Source organism: Pyxicephalus adspersus, chromosome 7 (genome assembly GCF_032062135.1).
Source record: "Pyxicephalus adspersus chromosome 7, UCB_Pads_2.0, whole genome shotgun sequence".
In the NCBI taxonomy this organism is placed as follows: Eukaryota; Metazoa; Chordata; class Amphibia; order Anura; family Pyxicephalidae; genus Pyxicephalus; species Pyxicephalus adspersus.
Window position 1 is genome coordinate 17,184,794 of NC_092864.1, and position 24,686 is coordinate 17,209,479.

Consider the following 24,686-nt stretch of genomic DNA (forward strand, 5'->3'; position numbering starts at 1 on the left):
ACACACATATATATATATATATATATATATATATATATACACACATACACACATACACACACACACACACACGGGGACTAGGTCCCTCTTGACACACACACACACACACACACACACACACGGGGCGCATAGTACAGGCGATGTCCCTTTTGCAAAAAAAAAGTTCTTTACCTGCCTGATCACTGCCCAGCTGCCATACTTTGCTGACCTGTACAGTTACAACATCCCGGCATGGCCAATAAAGATGGCTGAGGATTGCGTCCAGAAGGAAGATGGAGGCTCTTTGCAACAGAACGAGGATTGAAGAGCTGCGCAGGCTTAGTTCTACTTTATTACTTCTTGAGAAAAGATACAAAACACACAAGTAGTCTACTTTCAGCTCAAAGTACACAATAAAAAAGCCATTGGCCTGTGGTAGTGAGGGATTTTCATTTATTTAGAAAATAAAATATCAGGATTTCACAGTTGATGAGTTCAGCCCTATACCATACATGGAATGCTAGATCAAATCAGAGCAGCAATACACAAAATGAGCTGTAAATAGTTTTCACCACCTTGGCTCACATTCTTATTCCTCGATCACATAAGTGTATATCAGACAAACTGAAGACTGGACTCTGGCGGTGATTAGGGAATGACCAGACCTTGAACTGTGAAAAAGCTTGCAGCTTGGGCTAGAGCCGTCTTCAGCTGACTTCTGATCTAAACTTATGTTCTACCATGATTGGCCTCTCTGGATGATGTCCGATACAAATCCCAGAATACTTTTGACAGAGCAGTCCAATGAGGCTGCAAAGCATGGCAGGACAGATCAGTACACAACAACCAGAGGGTCATCTGATGAAATAAAACAGGAGGATAAAACCCAGTTGAAATACTTGTATACTGAATGCACAAATAGCTAAAACAACAATGTTGTTGTAAGGAGCACAAGAGGAGGTGACAAGAAGTCATTCACGTTTAATTGGTAGCAGAGAGCATCTGGACGTGAGCACATGGAAGGAAGTAGAACAAGCAGCTGGTTCTCGGCAAGGGCCATGCATCAACATTAGTGTTATTAACCTGAGCAAGGCAAATGGTGGGAATACATGGCCAAATACGAAGGAAGACCAAACATCAAATGTATCTAAATTCAGGAAAACATCTGTGGAATGTTCATAAAGAAGGGTGAAAAACTCCAAAACCTTAACATGATTCAGGAGTCCAACAGCCGTATTAAAAAAAAAGTGCATTAGTCTTCAGGGTAATAACCCAGAGCAACAAATCAGAATTAAACTTGTACTGACCAGACTTTAGAAAAATAGACACTTATCGTTTCTGCATGTAGGAACTAACTCAATGGAAGAAGGCCGGAATTTTAGGCCAAATCATTAAGGTAGAGGACAGCAAACAAGCTCTCCTAGGTGGCACTGGCAGTGGACAGTCAGAAGATGACTTTGTGGGTGTTAATTCTATTTCTCAGGCACTATGGTGGAGATTCCAGGTCTGCACATGCAACACTGTAATAAGAATCAGGACATTGCTAGCTGGATGAGATGAAAAAAAAAGTATGGCTATCTAAAATTGTTGAGGTATTCCAGAAAAACTCACTGGGAGTAGCCATGGGGATGGAGTTGGTGGACCATTTTTCTAGCTTCTTCCCCAATGGAGACACACTATATTGTTTATCACATGTTGTGGAGTTATTTCATGCCAAAAAAACAAAAAACTGTTCTGAAGATGCAAATCAGCCAAAAGAACACTCATTAAAACAATTCCATCCAGCTAGATGTATAGGAAGAACGTGATGAAAATCTCCCCAGTGGAGTCCCCAGAAAATATTAGCCAGTTGGTGGCACAAACCACTGGATGCCATCTACAGAACATTTTTAGTGAACTCCAACACCTCTATCAAATATAGATGCTTTAAAGCCGCAGCATGAAGTTAGACTTCTACATTATAGGTCGATGATCTGCTGCAAAGTTCCTCTCCTTGATGTTTCTTTCATCGTCTCTTACCACTACCCAGTGACATCTGTGTGGAATGTACACAAGATTTTCTGACACATATGGAGCTGAAGACAGCAGCAGATTTATCACAGTGAAGCTTCATAAAGCACTGTAACTATACCCTCCATCTGTTCTGGGAGTTCTCAAGGATAACATAATTGGTTTGGGTGATGTCATTCTATAAACATCAGTAGCAATGCAGCTATCCAGAATACATGAAGCATGTCATTTATATTGTAATCTGGAATGTGCTGGCCATAGGATTGATATGCATTCTACACAGAGGAATACCAATGAACATGTTTTCTCTAAAGAGAAGCAGTTTGTAGGTAGGTGGGGGGTATATACAAGAATATGGTGTTAAAGGCAAGCACCCATTTTCCCTTAACAGTCACAACATACTACAAAAATATTGGTTATCTGAACATGTCATCTCTACAAAGTATTATAAATTCATTCCACAGAATTGGGCAATAAACACACCCCAGACAAACTCAAGTGACCCTTATATTGAATTTAAAATAGGGAAAAGCTTCTGCCTTCATTGTTTAAAATGCAATATTAGACTGGTACACTTTGCTCAATGAAATGCTAGATCCATCTATAAACAGAGGCTTTGGATAGGCACTTGTAGGTGGATTACTGTCAATATATTGGGGTCTCTAAAGGGAAATTTTCATATTGTAGGTTGTGCATCTGAACCAACAGGGAAGAGCAACACCATCTATATTTTTCTGTTTTAGCAGTTTGATGGATTGGAGTGCATGAAAAACCTGCGATTGGGATAATGCCGACCTCAAATCGTAAAGCAAGCCAAGAGGGGCTTATGTATCGAAAGTATGCTATGGGGAGAAAAAAATCTCATTGCCCATTAGCAAGTAACTGTCCTGCCTATGGTCCAGATATAGAAGTTGAAGTGGCACAATTTGCATGCTTAATTATAGAAACAAAACTCCCAACTACAGGGCATTGCTGGAAAGCATGCACAATAAGGTGCAAGATCATACCATTATGGTTACCATAATGGAGTCCTGAAAATACTACAAGAGCTTCCAAAAATACCAAGTATGGAGAGAATAGGCACATCTCCTGCCCCTCTTACAATACAACACATAGTGTCCAAGGTTAGGGCTTCATGGGCAATCATATCTGCTACAGAGATATTTACCTCTTCATCCCATTTGTGGCACACAATAAACAACAAGCAGTTAAATCTGACGTATTTGCACATGCTGACAGTGGCCAGGTAGTCCAGGTCTATGCAAAAATATTTCAGAAAGTTGGTATTTGTATAGTGGGAGTACATTAGGGAGCTACAGCGGTATCTGCTATCAAATGACAACCTGGCTTTAAATTTTGACTACACGTGTCTTCGCAACCTGAGTCTATTGATATGAAAAGCTTAGAAACCTAAATTTCTAATAGACATTTTTATAATTCTAATTTCATAAACTCTAAAACTATGCTTATTTTACATATGGAGTACTCTGAAGGCAGTTTACAGTCCAATCTTTTATGACAGTGCACATATCACAAAATGGGTTTCATGATTTACACAAGCTGCAGTCCTTCCATTCATTTTCATGGTAATGACTTGTTTTTCCTTTATGAAAACCCTGCTGGGTCATACTTCTAACAGCTAAGGCCTTGTCCCATATGGAGCATATTGTGGGGGAAGATTGATCACATCCCCTTTTCTTTTCTTGGCCTATTCCTTGTGATGAAGCCTCTACTAGCCAGTGACCTTACATGGCACAAGCAGATGGTGCCGTCATGTGATAATGAATGACTATAGATATAAATGAGGGATAATAATGACGGCGAGCAGAGTGCAGCCATGAATAGGGTGCACCATTTAATTTCTTCCATAATCCAAGGAGTCTGTCAGCTCTGGACGCAGGGCTTTCTACTTCTTTGCCCATCTCGTGCACTAAACGGGGATTACCTTCTGCTTGTGCATTGCAACCACAATGCTGAAAATGCTTTTATTGATTGGCACAAACCCTTTAAAAGGTAATAGAAAAGGATGAAAGTTCCAAATTATACAGTCAGAAGAACCAGTCATCCCTGAACAGATGTCTTCAAAGAAAATCAGGATAACATGTAAATTAAAAAAAGAAAACTATTAGCATGTGGGGAAAGAAAACAAAAGTTATCATCATGTTCATATTATCTGAACCCATTTTGTGATAGGCGCTGTCGATAAAAACATTATAATGGGTAGACGAACAATTTAATTTACTTGCAGCCCAATGCTAAAACAGATGGGGCCATCAGCTAAGATAAAGATAGCTGGCAGAATAATGAAGCAGGGAATATCAGGGAGGGAGAGCCCGATTTCTCAGTAGCTGCCAGATTTGTACACAACAAAAATGCAACTCACTTCATAGACAGGCACCATGGATTATGTACAACAGAATCATACATGTCTTGGAGTACTAAAATGGCCGTCACCAAGCCATAACCCCATGTAAAGCGATAGGCACCTTCCTTTTGCTGGACCTGTATGTAATATGACCCAGTGGACTAACAGACTGGATTATGTAAGTAAAAACCAACTCCTTCTAACCAAATCACTTTTGTATTCTATAATCCACAGTCTTATATTGCCTGAATTGAACTAATGGATACAGAAAATCAGAAAAAAACCAGATATACCATCTCCATTATTTGTAGCTCATGATCAAATTACTCAGAATAATCAAATAGAATATTGGTTAGGGTGTGTTATGGGTGGAATTACACCTCTCTTGACGGTTTGTGTTTTGCAAAGGAGGAAAATCACATCACAATCAGTGGCCCCACTTCAGTAATCAGAATACAGGGTTTACAAAATCTCAAAATGAGATAGAAATTATTCTTTTTGTTGGGTTGCAGGCAGTTTGTTCAATGAGTGGTGGGGTGGTAAGGTGCCATGTTGTGCTGGAGACCGTCACCATATACATATTAGCAAACACTATTCAAAGTGTATGTACAGCCAGAATTGAGAGGGTTTTTCTAGGTTTTTAGTAGAGTAGAAAAGTTTTAGAACCCCCGACAACTTTTTCTTGCATTTTTCTCACATAAAAAATACAGAATGTATACAGTCAGCCAAGACTGGAATAAAACAAAAAAATGGGGGTTTAACCCTTCCCTGCTCTATCTAAAAATATTTTTGGGAAAACATGGACCTTAACATGCAAGCCCAAAGCTAAAACTTTGTAAAGTATCAGAACTGATGTCCAGTTATTACTGCCAACTAGGGCTCCATTAGAGACATTCTTCAGACAGGAAAGGAAGGAAATCTGCAACACAGATGGAATTTAGCTGAAAAAGTTTCACCAACCAGAAGGACCAAGTTCTGATAAGGCTTTTTTTTTTTTTTGACAGTGAGGTAGCTGTGGTTCACCACTGTCAACCAATCCTTAACCACCCCAAAGGAGGTTATCATTGGCGGAGTGGAGCAATTCACTTATCAATGAATTCTCAGTGATTCAGAAACATCAGACACTGATGTCACAGACACAGGCTTAAAGTCCAATAGTGCAAATCCTAAATTAGGTGAAATCACTAACAGAGCCCCAGATGACATTAAAACCTGACAAAGGTTCAATTATTCATTTAGGGAAAAACTAACAATTTCACTCTTAGCAATAATGATGTCAAAGTGAAGAAACCTGTAGAATCATTCCAATATCAGTGGGGGAAAAAGGCAATTTCATTTTAGATGACCTGGTTTACTGTAATTTGTATATTACTTTTTTCCTGGAGTTAACCCATGTTTACAGGTTACATGGAAGGCAATTTACAAAAAAAAAAAAAAAAAAAAAAAAGTGCAGAGAAATGAAGAGATGTTGCTCGTGGCAGCTAGATTAGTGCTACTTTTTTTCTAGGAGAAAAAATAAAACCAAACTAGTTGCTGTGGTTGGCATTCTTTCCTCCAGGTTTGGCCAGTTGGTACCACTGTGACCGGTCAATGCAATATTATAGAAATTCATGCAATGGTTAGTAGCAGAAGCCCCATGGTTGTCCCTTTGATAAGGGAATGTAGGAATGTTAATTATTTACAGCATGATACAGAAGTGTTTTATAGTCAGGCAATATATTTATAAAAAAAGTGAGGTGTCCGTTAATATATATACTTATTTATAAATAAGGAAGAGTATGGGGAGCTGACTTAGCACAGTGCTGCCCTTGGGGTAGTAGGAGTAAGTCAGAGCCATCATGCAGTGTGACACCCCTGAAAGAATTGGGACTGGGGTGACAAAGTCAGTCTGTATGTACAAAATGACATCCTCAGCTACAATCACCAGCTCCCATTCGCCAAAAGATTATAAAAATGGCGCAAATTAGGGCCGGCATCCAGGCCCATACAGGGGCCCAAGGCACAGCTCACAGAGCAGCCTCTTCACGTGGTCGAATGGTTGGCGCACAATTTTCAGCCCTGCACGCTCCGGATTTCCATGCTAGGAGATCTTGCAGTTGCTTCTTGAGCAGTTCTGAGGTGGGCTTTGAGGTGGCCGAATGGATTTGGAGCGTTTTAAACTGTTGCCTTTGCTCCCCCCACCGCTTCCTGTGGCCCCACCACCACCACCAGCCACAGAGTAGGAACGTCCGTGCATCATCACAGCATTCATTCCATTGGCCATGGAGAAGGATTTGAGATGGCTCTTGATAGCCACTGGCAGAGGAAGTTTATCGATAAGGTGGACAGGCGTGCAGGAGACAATAGATCGGCAGCACAGATCTTGTAGACTGAACACTGGGAAGAAAAACACAACACGCTGGCATGTTAGGAATATTCCAGAAATCTCAACAGAGTGTTTTATACCTTCATTATATCAGCAATGTCACTGGCCACCTGTAATCATGTTTCTGCAGCTAATATAGCCTATATCTCTGAACTGTTCCTCACCCTGGTCCCACGTACACGTGTTGCTCTACCCATTCTTAACAGTCCTCCGTCTCTACAAATGTACCAAATGCTGGACCTTCCAGACGTAGCCTCTCATTGCTATAGCTATTCTTTGCAGCCTTTTCTTGGTCCCCTCAGTTGACCTTTATTGTTCTATTGATGGTAAAAGGTACTGTAACCATTAGCCGTAAATTTCTTGTGCAATATTCAATAAGCACAGTGTGTTCTACTGATTGAAAACAATGTCATCTTTCTGTCTTTACACAGGACACTCACCCCTATTTGGCCTCCATATCTTCTCCATCCCGTGCCTCATGAGGACTATTCGAGATAGTTCTGTGAAGGATTCTGTCACGTTAAAGTTGCACAGTGGGCTGACCTCAAAAAACGTCATGCCGTTCTTCTCAGCATAGGCCCGGGCTTGTTCAGTGGGAACTTGCCGCTTGAAAGCCAGGTGCAGCCTATTTCCCACCAGGATACGAGGGACCCCTGGAGCATGCTGCAAAAACAAAAAAGGATAGGAGCTCAATCTCTTAACAGATTTTTTTTCATTTTACATTAAAAAAAAAAATCCACCACCCTCATTCTAATGTTCACAACCCCGGTAAATCTGTTCTCACTGTGATAGAAATTGAGGGAAGCTCTAGCTAACAAAGCAATATTCTATAATTCTTCTATTTCTTGCAACAGTTAGGATACAAAAAAATCTGGACATTAATGATTATAAACAGAGAATAAAATATTTGCCTTTGCTAGAGCACATGCTGCTTCAGTCTGCTTCCATAGAGATTTTGTCAGATTTCAGCTAAAAAAGGAGCATTGTCCAATCTCCAAAACATTGATCCTCTTCTCCATCAGCATTAATCATATGACCAGATATCCAGAGAAAGTAAGGATTTTATTGTTTCCATTGCTTAAAAATGTTTTTGTCCCAAAAAGATAAACTTCTGGGTTCATCTGCATTGCCACCTACTGACTAAAACTAGTATTGCAGATACTACACCACAGTCACATACATTATCAGGATAGTTAGAGGAAAATAAAAAAACACAAAAAATACACTTACCTTCAGTCCCGCAGGGAAGTCCAATCCATCCGGGGGTCTCTTCTATAGGGTCCCGCGTCGTCCCGGCATCCTTCATTATCCATCTCTTCTTCTATGTCACCCAACCCAGGCGCGGATCGGGTGATGTAGGTTGAAAAAAACTTGGCGATCTCACTGCACATGCCTGAGATTGGCAATTTTTTCCCTTTTCACGAAAAGGCTCGGGCATGCGCAGAAGCTGCACCCAAGAGCTTCCAGGGATACGTGAAATAGGAATCCCAGGAGGTTTTTGCGCTCTCATTCATTCTGGATCACTTAAGCGGGCTGCACCTTTTTTAAAAAAACAAAACAAAACCAAACAACAGAATTTTTACTTTACAATAAAGGGTTGTCTACCTTCTTATGTAAAGTAAAAATTCTGAGTTTAGGTACGCTTTAAGTAGTCACTGCCCAGGTTCAATTAATTCACGGTCAGCTGCTAAGGAGGAGAAATGGAACACTCATTGAGGGAAGTTTAACCAGTGTTCTCCCCAGCCTCTTTTAGCCAGATGCACCATCCAGCACTTTTTAGTAACAACCGATCCGTTTTTGGGCGATTACTGAAAAGTTGGGTCACAATACTTTCTATAGCTTCTCCAACACCTAGCCAAAAAATATTTCTGGGAAGAACATTATATCTTGCAAAGAAATTGTTGTACAGTCCTGCATGACAGGAAGAGCACATCTCTATATTGCATAAAATAGGAACATTGAGTAACATTTGCTGAAAGAGAATGATGTTACTTGGCAGCCGGTACACACAGAATATGATTTTTTTCCTCTGGGTTAAAGGTCACAGTGATATCAGAATTTTACATAAATCCAAAGCATGTTACCTCGTCTATCTCTTTGATCCATCGATCAATTCCATCAAACGACCATCGGTTGGTAATGTCATAAACTAAGAGAATCCCCTGGAAAACAAAGGAGCTATATAAGTGGCATGATGCAAATAAACACCTATAGTGCAGCCAATTTTTTTCCTAGGACAACTAATAAATACACGTGAAACATAACGGATTTATAGTTGTGATGTTGTGCGGCACTATTTTCCTATCCACATTTCCTGTTATCACACTACAGGAAACTAAGGGCAGTTTTTTTCACTCTAACGATTTGCTGACATTACGAAAGAGCGTCTGAGTGCTATACAGTACATGCAAATACAAAGACAATTGTACACATAAATATGAAGTCCTTTGTTTTATACATGTGCTCTGACATTGTTTCTATCCTCTAATTCCACATCACAGCATTATCAGCATTTCAGCTTTCAGAAAAGCAGGTATTGACCTAAAGTTCATGTATGTATGTATGTATGTATGTATGTATGTATGTATGCATGTAAGTAAAGTACATGTATACAAGTATACAGAAGTAAAATGTACACATAAATATGTATGCAATAATCTGGAGAAAAACGATTCAAGTATAAATAAACATTGCCACTAAAGGAAACCAGCAGAAAAATAAATTTTCCTAGTGACCTCCTACTTGAAATGCTAGGTGCCTGGCTGTCAGGCTCAGCCAGTGGGTCTTCATACTTTGCATGAAACATATATGCTGGTATTTTGAGTGCTAACTTTACATGATTTGAGCTTGATTCATGTTGGTGACTCAATGATAGCCACGGAAGAAGCCCAGCATCGTCAGCCTACATACATCTTAGTAGATTGATTTGCCACAAAGGACCATAGGGATGGGAGGAAAGGTGGGGAGAAGGGTGCAGTAACTGAATCTGTGAATAAAGCTTCCAGCAGGGTGAAACAACATATTTACCTTAAAGCTGAAATCCATTACATAAACTTACATACTCATAAAAACATACACAAATCACTAAATTAATGAAACCAACCAAATATACTTGACCTTACCTGAGCTCCTCTAGAATAAGAGCGAAAGATGGTGCAAAACCTGCCCTGGCCAGAGGTGTCCCTGTTGAGGCAAAAAGAAGGTTGGAGGTGAGGCAAAAATTGCAAGTTTTTCTCATACCAATAGCAATTTAAGGTGAAGCTCAAGCTAATATTTCTACTTTTGTTTGTCTTGTTTTACTTTTAAAGTGGAGAAGGAGTTTGCCAAACAACAACTGCAGCTTCTTAGTTACACATCTGCTTTGCCCTGCACACTGTTCTAATGGCCACCTATATGGGGGTTGCCCCACTAACCATGCTCTGTCTTAATAAATGCCAGCAGCTACCAAACTAAAAAAATTAGACTGTTCAATTTCTTTTATGGGAATTCCAGTTCAGTGGTGGCGATTTTCACTTGTGGGAACTAAATAAAGCCTCATTTTACCCACAGCAATGTGTGTTTTAGCCCCTAGAAACTAAAACTGTATATGAAGCCACTTTGTGTGTAGGCACCAACAAGCAGGGAGGATGCAATGCAACCCGCAGGTAGTCCTGCAAACCCAACAAGACTTGACAGCAAAGTCTGTTCTACCAAAATACTGCATTGTAACCCGGGGTCTGATCTGCCCACTCAGTTTGATTGACACCTAACATGCACACATGAGCAATATAACAGTTTGCACATGTGCAGCATATGATGGCAAAAAATGAGCAGAGTACAGTGCACATTAAATTTGTAGGCACATGCAATACATTGTGCACGATTGTTTTTTTCTGGGCACGGAGTCCAGATGTTAAAAGATTCTGATTGGTATTGTAAGTGCATTGTGAGGGCACTGCTGATACAGAAAGACCAGTCAGAGAAAAAGTTAAAAATAAAGTTGTAAAACAAAAATACCTTCCATACGATATCTTTTTTTTCTAAGAGATAATCATTTCTTAATCATGGGTTTAATACTTTAATTATGGGAAGCCAACTACAGAATATTTGCACAGTCAGAAAATGGAACTTTAATTAGCCCTAGTCAAAATGTCACCACTCCCAACTGGGAAAATATACTTTCACAAAAGACATCATGTAGAGAGGTGAAAAATGTAATCCAAGTTGATATTAGGGGAACACTAACACATTCAGGGTTTGATGGGGATGATCTATTTGCTTGGGTTAGCAATCAATACATATGAGCAGGATGGTTTGCTGTGCAGACACGCTACAGCCCTTGAAGGGGAAATTAGCTGCAGCTGTCGGGGAACAGCCAGGTGTATATGCAGGAAACACAACAACGGAGGTAAGGGCTACTTGAGGGATTTTTATTGGATAGGTTATTGTGTTTCCTGCAGATTAGCAGAGCCATCACTCAAGTAGACCAATGTGGTGGAAGCCTTGGAAAAATCCAGCAAAAAAATTTCCCAATTGGGTTGTTTTATTACCAAGGGAATAAACTTTGTCAGGGCCAATCAAAACTAAAATAAAAAGTTTGCATTTCACTTATAATTGGCTCTTTTATTACCCTTTATTTTATGTTAATTGCCATATCCCTGACTTCTCTGGACTTTGGACCAGAAGCTTCTTTGTTTCATATTCTTAATCTAAATTAAGTTTCAGTAGATGCTGCCCATTATAATCCAACTATCTTTCCTCTTATACAAGTTATAAAATTATCCAAGAATCTTTGGTTGCTATACTCATCCACACAAGTTTATCTTTGATTTTGCCTTACCAGAGTTCAAGCTTGACCCGCCGGCCATCTAGCAGGATAGTAGTGGTTTTGTAGTCAATACCTGAAAGAAAAATCAATATAAGTAAATAAAAGGAGTGAAGAAGACTAATTCCAGCTGGATCAACATTTGTCATCTATATGATTTATCTAGACAACCTATGATTGATGCAGATGGGAAAACAGCTCTCTCCACTTTCAAAGGGATCAAGTGATACCGTTTATAATTAGCCTGCAGTGCCACCAACAGGTGAAACTTTATACTGCAGCCCAAGTACTGGTAACACAACACCAGAGATTATATTGCAAAGGCCAAGTATGCAGGGTTTTCTTAAGGGGATGAAGGATTGTCAGCGCACATAAAACATGCCGAACTACTTCATTTCAGATATGCAAAAGGATTCAAAATCACTTCTAAGCTTAGCCGGTGTACACACCTCAAATCAGACCTCAGAATCTATGGAGGCTGCTCTATATAATTTAGCAAATAGCTCAATATGTAGGACCACAGGAGAAAAGGATTATAGATGATCAGCCTGGTGACATGAACTGCTAATGCAAACAGGTTGGTGGACTGCAAACACCACCTTGCTTAGGATTTAGGGACAGCATGCCTTTACAAAACCTTGACAGTCCTTAACCAGGTACCTATAGTTTATCTATTATTCTATAACCCAGGTATGGGTGCACTCTGGAACTGCCTATACAAACAAGTTCGTATAGGTCAAAAAAAAAAAAAAAAAAAAAAAAAAAAAAAGGACATGAAATACCCCAACATCCCATGTAAAAATGGAGGGGGGGGTCCTCCTACTACACAGTGCTTCTCAACCAGGGTTCTTTGCGCAATGAGAAATATTTAGTTTAATAACCTTTCAAGCAGCCACAGCCCGAGTAGTAAGGACCATCCCCTGTTCTAATTGGGACCTCGGTAAGCAGTGGTCTCTCTGCCATGGTCTGATATGCTGCCTACCGAATCAGACCTATTGCTCCAAAATTGTCAAAGCTCATGTAGCTTACAGATTGGAGAGCTCTGGCTTTGACTCAGGAATGTGTATCAAATCTATACAAAAACATATTAATTTCACAGAAACAGAAAGGTTTCCCATCTGCAACATAGTGACATGGGATGGACTTTCCTACTTAAGCTGTGGCTGATGTTTTTAAAAGCAAGACTTTGCACATATTTTGTTTTGATGCATCTGGAATGAATTTAGTTTTTTAATACTGAATTTACCAATTACCAAAGCAAACTCAGACCGGTTCTTTTTAGAGGTAAAATTCACAACTGCAGATCACAAGGAAAACCCGCTGAAAATACACCATTGTTTTCTAAGCAGACAGGAAGAGAGGGTCAGTGTTAGCAATAGCAGTCAGCTTCCAGAAGTAATTTATGTAACTCATGTTAAAGAAACAAACTGACTGTGTTGGATTCTTTATACTCCGCCATATTCCTTCACATTCCTATAAGCAGAGAAGGGTAACTGTCATTCCTCCAATCATTCTCCTTCCAGTTTATCGGCAGGATTACCAAGCGGATTTTATTCTATTTACATTATTGACAGGTGAAAACTTGATGAAGGACTCTTGAAAGACGAACACTTGCTATTAATACACAGGGAGCTTTCCTGTTTCCCGCTGTACAAGCACGGCCGGCTCCCTTACATTATGGTTATCATCAATTATTTAAAGAGTACAAACAGTTTCAGAACGCTGTGGAGAGGTTACACAAAGATCCACAAACACACCGATCGATGAGGAGCTGCCCACACTACATGGCATCTGATCTCTCCTCTCTCAGTAATATATCAGCTGTAGTCTGAACTAAAAATCTACAAAGTGCGCCTTTGGCAGACTTTACACAATTACTTTTCTTAACCACATTTTTACATTATTGTTGCAACGAGTGATTTTTCAACACTGAGTGCCAATCTTTACAAAGTAGTTCTTGGAACCATCCCAACCAGATTATAATCGCCAGTTGCGCACAGCATCTGAGTGCATCAAAACGACTTATTTCCATACAAGTTAAATGGAATGTAAAATCAGCTTTAAATGGCTTAGAAAGAGGTCAGAGGAACCTCTAAAGGAACTCAGAATGTTCTCAGAAAAATCTTAAACTGATCTGGGATCCAAAGCTGAATGTACCTGCATCTTCCTAACTACACAAGGCCTCGTACAAAGCTCGCCATACCAATCCTGAGAGAAGCAGGGCATTCTGGAACTTATTTTTTTACATAAAAGCTAAAGCTGAACTTCGCCCATGCTGGTTTAATTTAATGACGGCTCCACCACCCTCACATGCAATTACTTTGCTCCTCCGAAGCAAAAGCAGACACAGGTGAGGGTGAGGATTCCAATGAGCAATTTGTACCTTTTTAGATCAGTGTAACTGACAGCAATGACCTTTTAGCCATCTGTAAGGGTGGCCAGCAATGTAAGAGACATTCTTCCCACTGCTTATCACACTAATATACTGATAACTGGATATAGGATTTATATCAGGGGTTCCCCAAGACCTCTATGTTAAAGAGGTCAGGAAAGGCTGATCTAGACACATATCCTATTACTTCCTGTCTCCCTGGTATATGAAGAAAGGAAACCTTCTCAAAAAAAGATAATTAATATTATTCTACATACACAGATACATTTTCATATATACACCACAGTATGGAAAATCCCACAAGGCCCCATTCTAGCCACAGACAAGTACTGTGGGTGTGAATGTGTCCATCCACTTGTTCACTCTCCTAGTTCTGTCCAGATCAATATGTTAACAATGTAAAGAATATATTTTAAAAGCCTGGAAGATGAGTTCCTCATACAGGAACATTCTAATAAGATGGAATAATGCATTCACAGCTCTTTCAGCCATTTCCCCAAAGCCATTAGGGGCTGAGCTGGTATTTCCAATCCAGCAAATGGCTTTCCCTGAGGACCCCCTGTGTGCTGTAATACAATCCTATAACCCTGGGAAAGATGATACTGTTGGCTGATGAAACCTCTGCTGCGGCATCACAAAGATTAAACCATTAAATGTCAGCAGCATCTACAATAAAATGCAATGAATTCGTAGCAATAGAAAAAAAATGTTTCTTTATTCATGTCCCTTTATTCTGTTCATTTGTTCTCTTTTGGATGCCAATATATTTGGATCTAGTCATTGCTCTTATACATTGTTTTACTGGAAGTTAACCTCAGTGCATTCATTTTCAAGAATATGTTTAAGTTTACAACACTAACAAGGCACTGGCAGCAAAGGACAGGAGCCAGGAACAATTTAAGAAAATAGTATACTATAAAAGTCAGACTTTCCTTCCCAACTCAGATAATGGAATATTTGTATAGAAAGCCAAAAAAGGAAGTAAACTAGGTACATTTGACAGGTTAGTAAAGGGATCCTATGAGGTTAGCTGCCATAAACATTTCTTTATGTGTAATAAAACTGTGTGTGCAAAGCATAATCAATCAGGATTAATCTCGGGACTTGTGCAAATCACTTCTCTATTTAACCAATGTGTTATTAATAGTCACCATAATTAACAAAAGAAACTCTTGTGGAATAAATAAATATAAAAATTATAGCCAACTCTTTGCAGCCAGCAAGTGCAGCACAGCAATGGGTGTGATCCAGCCCAGCCAATGAAAGCTGCGCAAACTTGTGACTGCATAACAAAAAAAAGAACTCCCTCTTACTCTTGTCCCATAGGGAATTGCAAGCAATTTCACAGAAACAAAAAGGGCGGAGAGGAATTTCATTTTTTTGGGATAAGCACAGTACATATAAAAAGTCTACACACAAAGTAAATTTTTCACAGTTAAAAGCAGAACTTAACCTAAAAGTTAAAACATTAAGCATGTTCTTTTTTTTATTGCAAAAGAGACACAGCATGTTCCTTTTACAATAAAACAAACTTACTTACCTGATCACAATTTACTCTATAATGCACGGCTCAATGTTTGATCTCGGCGTAACTGACTGCCAGGAATGAACTTGCATGCACAGGTGCCCCCTCAACTAATGACCAAGTTCCATTTTAAAGACATGGTCATTAAGTGAAAAGTATAATATAGAGCGGGTTTGAAGTGCTGGGAGTGTGTGGGGAGCGTTAGGATCATTGATAGACAGAATACCCAAATCAAAGAAGGAGTAGAAGAATTACTACACAGGACTGAGGATACATTTCCTGTAAAATGTACTTGCTGGAGAGACCAACCAAGTTGTAAATGCAAGTTGTCAGTAAGCAATCAATTAATGAGGAATTTCTGTACAAAGGAGCAGTAAACCTCGTTCTAAACTGCTTGCAAATAAAGAAAGCCTGAACTTTAAAGCTATAAAAAAAAAAAGTGATGCAGTTGTTTACTTTTCAGTCTGAAGATGGAAGCTATGAAAAGCGTGTGTATAGGAAGCAGAGACCTTTCTTGCCCATTTATTACCTGCTCATGTAAAATTTAGGTAGGTAGTCATTGTTCAAACCCTTTTCTTTGTCCTGGTACAGATGCCCAGCAGGCTTTGCTGAACAAAAAGGATCACCCGAGTTTGGTTGTACGCATGTACAGTTTAAGCTTGAGTTGCATCAGATAGCCCATCCTATCCTTTATTCAAATGGGCTCTTTTTTTGGCAGACTGACAAAAAAACTGGAAAACAATGAACAGTGCCATGGAGATCACCAGGTGCTTGGATTTGATAAGACAAAAAACATAGCTGTCAATACAACAGCTGCTCACCGTTACTATAGGAGTATGGAGATTCTGATGCCCCGTCCTGCAAACTCTCCAGGATTTCCCCTTTCCCAACATCGCTGTCTCCCACCAGCAGGAATTTTAGGAGGTAATCGTAGCTCTTCACAGGGCTGCCCTGAGTGCCCATCCTCCTTGTCAGGAGGTAAACGGCATGTCAGGTCCCTCTAGATACTTCTTTAACCAGATGCTGCTAGTTAGTGATGCCAAGATGGGATATGTCTTTTCTTCTATTGCCTCATTTAAATATTCCTGAGAGACAGGGTGGAGAGACAATCCTGCAAGATAAAAAAAAAACACAACTTTCAATACAGAACAAGATGACAAATTACATTTTATGCAGTATAAACCTACATATAACAAAACGAATATATATATATATATATATATATATATATATATATATATATATACATACACACACATACATACATGCATACATACATATACACACACACACAGACACACTCCCAAAAATATCAACTACATGCCATCCCTTTTTTTTCTGCCTCACAACCACCCATATATCCAAGGTCAGTCATTCACACACAGACTGATTTTATATCATGCAATGCAGAGGAAAATGATTAGTTACAAACTAGCAAAAGGGAGTGTCAAAATGACAGTCTGGTTTTAGCAAGTGTAAGGGAGCATCAAAAGGACAATCTGGCTTTAGCAAGCACAGGAGAACATGGAAACTGCTGCAAGGGTTTTGAAATCGATACAGAGTAGTTTTTTGCCATTCTGCACATTTATTCTGTCTCTTTCCCTTATCCCACGGACTATGCTTTTTATTATTGACTTCTAAGCCCTTATCAAAAATATTGGCAAATTTATGTTTGTAAACGACTGCTAATACCTAGAGTCCAATTTTCACACAACCAAATGATTGAAAGGCAAATTGTGCATAACAGATTAAGAACAGGTCTTAGCAAATGCCAGGAGCCAGGGAACCGATGCTTCCAAAAGAAATCCAGCTAGTGCCTCGGTTCTGGTGCCTTTTTTTTTTTTTTTTTGCTTCAGGCCTGCTTTACAATTTGTCTGTTAACAGTAAGACTGCAAAACCGGTTTCTAGATTCTAAATTAATCTGTGCACTGTTTGGTAAAATGCTTTCCTTGTGTCAAACAACCAACAATCACATACGTCAAAGTGCGGCTCAGTGGGAATCTAGCACAACATGCACCATCCCATTGATGGTAAATGGGTAAAGAAACAATTATTTGCAATATCTGACAATTTCTAATGTGACAATCGAACAAACTAATAAAAAACCAGGGTGCATATAAACAGAACCAAAAGCACAATAATTGTGTTCATGTATTGTAAGATAGTATACAATTAGCCACGTACATACGACCTTTATCCCTAAATTGTAAGAAGCTTCTCCTCTTGTCCATCCAGGCTGTCTGCATCCTTTGGTCATATTGTAGAGCATAAAAGCCTATTCTTCCCAGCCAGTATTAGCATACTGATGAAGGGAGAGGTATAGCTTCTTCCAATAGATGCATGGCCAGGGATTTCAGCTCCTCCTTGGATGGGGGGCGGATTAGAGAGATATTTGCATGAGGAGCAAAACACAGGCAGATGGCCCAGCATCTTAACCAGTGCAGGGTTGGAACAAATAGCACTGTGATTTAGGATGGGGCTGGAGTTGAGCCTTCCTTGGTAATAAAGGAGTTAATGAGTGAGATGGGGGTGAATGAATTATGCTTTTACTATATAGAACCTGGAGGGCATTTAAAGCCCACCAGATGAGGATCAGTCAATAGTGACTCATCCTAATTCTTTCCTGTGCTTTAGTGTATGCAAAGAGGGGTCTCTGCAGGCCTCCAGCCCCCATCACCCAGCTGCCAGGACAAAGAAGGAATCAGGGAAAAAAGGGAAATTGTACTGACAAAGAGAAGGGTGCTGCATGTCAGATCTAAGGAAACACAATACATTACACTGCAATGGATTCACGTATTTGGTTTGTTTATATAGCACCAACCTATTCAATGAAGTACTTAAAGCTAGACACACCAATCCTTAACTAGAAGGAATAAGCAATCTATTCTGTTCTGCAGCACTTTATACACACAGACTATTGCAGAAGTAATTAATCCGGGGACTCGTGTATGGAATGGTCATGGTCAACAGAGAAAAATGGATGCTCAGGATGAACATGGTTATTATTTCCAACACTTTGTTGGGGGAAGTCAGGGGTGTTATATCTCCTCTAGCTAGTTATACACTTAATCAGCCAATCTAGAAGTAATCCGGAAGATCGATGTTTAGGATTACCTTGACGCTATACCTGCACAATGCTATATCTGTACTAATAAAATAAGATTTTGTTAAGTTACCTTCACCTACAGGATCGGGAACTTGTATCTCTCAGGGAATATAATGGAAAGATCAGAGTTTGTAGTTCTGCAATATCTGCTGTAAACATTATGAGATGTCTTAATGTTACCCATTTATTTATTTATTTTTCCAAATAATGATGTATGTAACAAGAAGTACCTGAAGGAGTCAGATAGGAGAAAGCTGCTGCTCAAATGCACCTGGCTTTAAATGGCATTCAAACCAATGTAAAAAAACATGGCAATGCACAAGGTTTAGAAAAACCTAACTCTTCTTTTTGTGACAGCTTTCTAAAGGAGAAGCCCCAAGTCCAACCTAATGAGCTCTCTTTGTGCTTCTATCCTGCTCCATGTTGAGGATGTACTCACCACCAGGGGGTGCTATTTGAGAGACCTCCACTGTATTGGGTATAATGAGCCGACCCACCTCCGAGGAGCAGCCTTTTCAGGACAACAGGATCTACTCATATAACCAGGAGATGGCAACTAAGACAGCTGAGAATATACTGTATCTAAAGAAAATCTAACTATACCAACATTTTAGATCCTGCCAAAAATGTATTAAACATAAAGAGCAGTTAACCTGTAATTGTAAGCATGCCTAACTCGTCATGGCCATACTCAGCTATTAATTAGCCCCCTTTTTTATTGCCATGTCACTTGGCTTTAGCATTACAAGATGGGTAATTTTGCTTTGGTCGTCATAAGAAAGAGACTATAAAGTGAGGGAAGTGGCTGGCTGTTCTCAATGCTCAAATTTAAAAAAAATGAAAATGACAGCAGGCAATGATGTGCTTCTGTTTTACTGGTGTAATATCAGCCATATCACGGCAGCTCACAACCAACCCAATACATCCTCACTATTATTCTCTACAGGCATTTACTAACAATATGGGAAAATTAATGAATCTGTCAGGAGCTTAACACTATGCGTAAAAGCCAATTGAAAGCTTTCCAAATTGCCCAACAAATTTCTGTGTATGGTCAGAATTAGAAAGTATTTGAATGCTCCAACTGTGCGACCCAATGAACGGACAGATATAGGACTTGAAAAAAAAATCATCTTCATCGGTTTATCTGAAATACAAAGTACAGAATCACTGGTCCATTAAGACTACAGATTGTCTATCCAAAAACTATACCAGGAACATCTCTGTAATTCCAAAAACTATACCAGTGACATCTCTGTAATTCCAAAAACTATACCAGTGACATCTCTGTAATTTGCATCCCAACCGCTTTCCACAGACATCAAACAATGAACTACCTAATCCTTTATTACAGAGAACACCATGAGGAAGAATCGTGACACTCATCTAAACTTTGTCACGGCTATTGCCCTTTGGCAGAACTGGAAAATCTGGCTCAGGTATGTTACCAACGAAGGCTCTGACTCGGATACAGGAGCATGTGACTCAGTATGCTACAGAAATCTAAAAATTATATTACAGCTTTGGATGGAGATATTTATTCCATTATCGACAAACATTTGCATAGAAATGACTTTTGTATGTGTGTACCTCACATACTATACAGGGAAAGGAAGATAGAACAAAACAAGGTAAACCACAATATATTCACACACCTTCAGAATTGTTTCATCTTCACGGCGAGGGTCAGAAAAGAAACATGTATTGACTCTATGAAAACACGTAAAACCAACAACGCTGCCGTCCACAGGCTTCTCCTCTCCGTTACAAAAGAGCAGGTGTAATTTCCTACTCAATGTGCAATGTAACAGTGAGTAGAATGCCATCACCATAATGTAAGGTCAAAAGTTTGAGTTGGTTTCTTCTGAGAGCTCAAAAGACGGAGCAAACAGCCTATGCAAACACGACTTTTCAAATTTGAGAAATGGGCATGGTTCAACCACACTCCTGGCCTGCATGTGTCAATGGCATTGGACATTATATAGGGGTTACCTGAAAGTCCCACTTTAAAAAAAAAAAAAAGGAAGGTGGTTATTGCAGAAAAGGACAGGTGATGTCCCTTCTGCAATAATCATTCTTACTTGCCCAATGCCAGTTTTTGTATGCACAGCATAGCATTGGCAGCTGGGGATACCTAGCTCCCCAGCATTTGCTGGGACTGAATGAATTCCCACACAAAGATGGTCTAATATCACAGGAAGGAAGACAATGTCCTGTAATCGAACAGGGACAGGTGAGTATATTATTAGTAATAAACAGGATTTATATAGCGCCAACATATTATGCAGTGCTGTACATAAATTAGCAGCGTTCAGTTTTAAGATCCATTCATGGGGAAGTGACAGTGTCTGACTAAAGGCAATATTGTGATTTCCTTACAAAAAAACAAAAAAAAAAACAAACAATGTCTGCTGGTGTTAAAAATTAGATGAAAAGGGGAGGTCACCTGATCATGTGACAGAGCTTGAGCCCAGTGATTGGCCCTTTGGACTAAAGCTGGAAGTTTGCCACTTGTTCATCCATATAGTATGGCACTGGGTAGTTTGTTCCCATACCTGTGGAATGAGGAGTACAATAATGGGCCAGCTGACAGGATCTCATAAAATATTCTGTCTTGAGACAAGTACAGGTGCTGGTCCTGAAAATGCTAGTTACCTGTGAGCTATATTTAGTCCTGGAAGGCATTAATATTTTTGACAACCCAAGAAAAATCATGTTGTAAAGAATAGAAGTTTCCTATCTCTATTCATGATGCAAAACACAGAACAATACTGAAAACATGGGAGTGCCAACCTAGGTCTGGGGGGGGGGTCAACATTTCATTATTATTCACTTTAAGCCACCTTAACAGCATTCACTATAGACCATCCTAACAGCCGACCCGGCCCCATCTTCCGCCTCAACAAAGCACCACCAATACTGACAACATGGGGAGCTAATGAAGTTAAATTGACTGAAAACAAAGGAAGGCCAAAGCAACAACAAAACACAAACAAGCAACAACAAAGACCACATCAAAACAACAGAAACAAAACCCCCGGACTGTTCCATGTCATGTGATCTCCAGAATCACAATGGAATAACGAAATAGCACCAGACAACAGCTCACCTTTTAGGACATCATGAGTCAGTACAATACATTCAATGTACTCATTGTACCTGACTATGCAGATTTAGAGACAGATTACCTGGAGTCAGTAAGGTGACAAAATTTGCATACAATCGCCTCATCAACACATAAAACAAAACAATGTTCACACATAAGTTTTTGTAACATCTATTATCAGGGCATGAATGGGTAATTCACCCCATGGTACATTTGGGGTTTACTTCCATCTGATCAAGGCTTGCAAGACATCTGGTCTATGGAAAATCCATGTGCAGGGCACACACCGCCATTCCAATGTTTTCACATGGACGATAGTTGATCGTATCGAAAAACACAGCACATTCCCCGGTTTGACCCTGATTACTCTGCTGCAGATTTAGTGCCCTGAGAACGAGGACACAAACCTGAAATCCTCACTGGCAGGGATTTGCTCCCAGCAGCCTGCACGATATAAATAAAACCTCCGCACACAGCAGAGTGAATAAGGTAAAATTCACTAAAGAATATTCTATGTTTATATCACATCAGCTCTGCCAGAAATTGTCCTTAAAGTCACCCGGGCACTAATGGGTCAAAACAGCAAGAAGCAGAGATTTTATACTGATTTCTCTGCTGCAATGCTGCAACCCGGTTGCTTCAATACTTCAAAGGGTGTGAACTATCCAAAAAATTCTGTTTTTCCCCTCGTTGTCTTGTACATCCCTACAGAACTGAGGAGGAGCCAGAAAGAAGATGAAGTCCCATCCAGCTAATGAATACTTGTAGCAGCCAGGCAGCAACTTTTGATCCATTTCAAGAGCTGCAGCCCAGAAAATTACAGGGCCTCTTGTTTCTTCATTGTGCTGGTTTTGTGTCAAAGCAGAAATCAGAATGAGATTATGGGAGTAAAATATTAATCTTCACCCCGCACACACAAGCTCATGCTCACCTTGCCTTCCACCCTGCTCCTTTCATTGGCCAGAATACCTGGAGGTTTGGTGATGGAGCATCATGTGACAGTGCTTTGCCAATCACAAGAAGCTTTCACACAGGAACCTCCCAAGCAGAGCTTACACAGGGCAGCTTCCTGGTAGGGAAGGCAAAAATGCTCTGCTAGACAGACAACAGGTGATTGGTGTGAACCTAGATTGTAAGCTCTTCAGGGCAGGGTCATCTACTCTTCCTGTGTCTGTCATTTGCAACCCCTATTTAATATACAGCTCTACATAATATGTGGGCACTATATAAATCCTGTTTAACAATAATAATAACCTGTTGCTTAGCTATACATGTGCACTGTACCTTTCTGCTTATTAGTAGATGGACCCTGCTGATTGGATGTTTGATGTCAGCTGACCAGCAGATACAAGGCCTGAGCTTACAGAGGGGTCATCTCCTCACGGCCTGCCGTCTGGACCTTAAGCCGAGGGGTGTAGGAAAGAGATTGGAGCAATGGCTGCTCTGCTGAGTCTTTACATGGACATACACTATACAATTTGATCTCCTTTAGATGTTGCATTGTGTGGTGCAAGAAGCTGCCTGGCTACAAATCACTTGCATTGTTTATGTGTTTCCATACACAGCTGAGGTAACTCTATGGGATTGTACAATACACAGTTGTGGTATGGGATTGTACAATACACAGTTGTGGTATGGGATTGTACAATACACAGTTGTGGTATGGGATTGTACAATACACAGTTGTGGTATGGGATTGTACAATACACAGCTGTGGTGTGGGATTGTACAGTCAGATTGTATGCTGTGTGACCAGCTTCCATGGCCGCCTCTACAGGTCTGGGCAGCAGCCATAGCGCTCATCCTATGTGGCAGTGGAAGGGTTTACCAGGAGCTGCTTCCCAATGTACACAACCCAGACCCTGTGTACCTCAGAGTAACCTGGCCGGATGCTGTGTGAAGGAACAGGCGGAACTCACCACTACAGGCCTGGATACAGGTTACTCCAGCCTCGAATAGCTGCGGCCTTCTCCGCACAGAGAGGTTGTCCTCTCCGGATGTCGCCGCTGCTCCCAGCACAAGTCACCTACACTCAAAGCTTTACCGCGTCCAATCTCCCCCTCACAGATTCTGCACACTGCGCATGCCCAAAACAATAGGACCTCCGTCACACAAAGAACTCCCACCCCTTCCTGAATCCGCATCCAATCCTCGACGAGGAGCACCGATCCACGCCCCTTTTTTCTCAGACACAAGTGACAGCACCTACGGGAGCTCCAGACCACGCCCCCATTGAAGAAAGCTTGTAAATCACGCCCCCTATGCGGCATTCCCTCTACTCCAAGTGGCTTCCCGTGTGTACGCGCGTAAATGGTTTCCCACTGTGCACGCGCATCCTTCTACTACGCGCGTCCCCGCGGGAGAAGCGTTCACATACAGCGTAATATACAACCAAACCAATGCAAATGGAATGCAGGTATCTCAGTTTAAAATGTAAATGTTTTTTTCTTGGTTGTTTTTAGAATAAAATACCTTAAAATGAAATAGTGCTTTGTCCATGCAGGTCTTACCCATTAATGTGCCCTGGGTGTATTTTTTATTATTTGCTGTTTCCAAATGGCTTCAGACCAGTCACATGATCTCTCAAGATCTCCTAATGGTCAGTGGTCTTTACTGCTCTCTGCATCATGTGTGTGAGGTCAGGGTGCTATGGTAATGACCCCTAAGGGGGTGTGTCCATGACAGGCAGATGCTTGCTTGAGATCCATGAGCACCTTTCTTCCTAGCTGTATGACTCTGGGTGTCAAATTTAAAGGGAACAGGAAAAAAAAAAAAAACATGGCCCTAGGAGACAAGAATTGGAAAGGTACTCGATTACAGAAAAGACAGAAACTAGATCTCTTTTGCAATAAAGACTCCTTATCTACCCAACCTTCTAAACCTCAGTAAATTATGGGTCACCCAAGGTGCTTGAGTTTGTCATTGATCATTCTGCACATTTTTCATCATACGTGGACGTATGGGTTATTTTTACTTTTTTCTAGTACAGCAGCTCAGAATCACATCTGAATTAACGGATATATTTTACTCATTG

General features: G+C 40.3%; 1 protein-coding gene across 2 annotated transcripts; it reads right to left on the reverse strand.

The window, feature by feature from the left end:
- Positions 1-415: 415 nt before the first annotated feature.
- Positions 416-23,725, reverse strand: RAB40C (RAB40C, member RAS oncogene family). Of its 2 annotated transcripts, none has more exons than XM_072417666.1 (7): positions 23,572-23,725; positions 16,262-16,551; positions 11,539-11,599; positions 9,842-9,902; positions 8,804-8,881; positions 7,160-7,382; positions 416-6,730 (listed from the first exon to the last, which is right to left on the reverse strand). In XM_072417666.1, the coding sequence occupies exons 2-7, from the start codon at positions 16,401-16,403 to the stop codon at positions 6,435-6,437; spliced, it is 861 nt and encodes a 286-aa protein (XP_072273767.1). In that variant the 5' UTR covers positions 16,404-16,551; positions 23,572-23,725; the 3' UTR covers positions 416-6,434. The 2 variants fall into 2 exon arrangements, with proteins under 2 accessions (XP_072273767.1, XP_072273768.1); XM_072417667.1 differs by lacking the exon at positions 23,572-23,725 and adding an exon at positions 17,625-17,797.
- Positions 23,726-24,686: the final 961 nt, after the last annotated feature.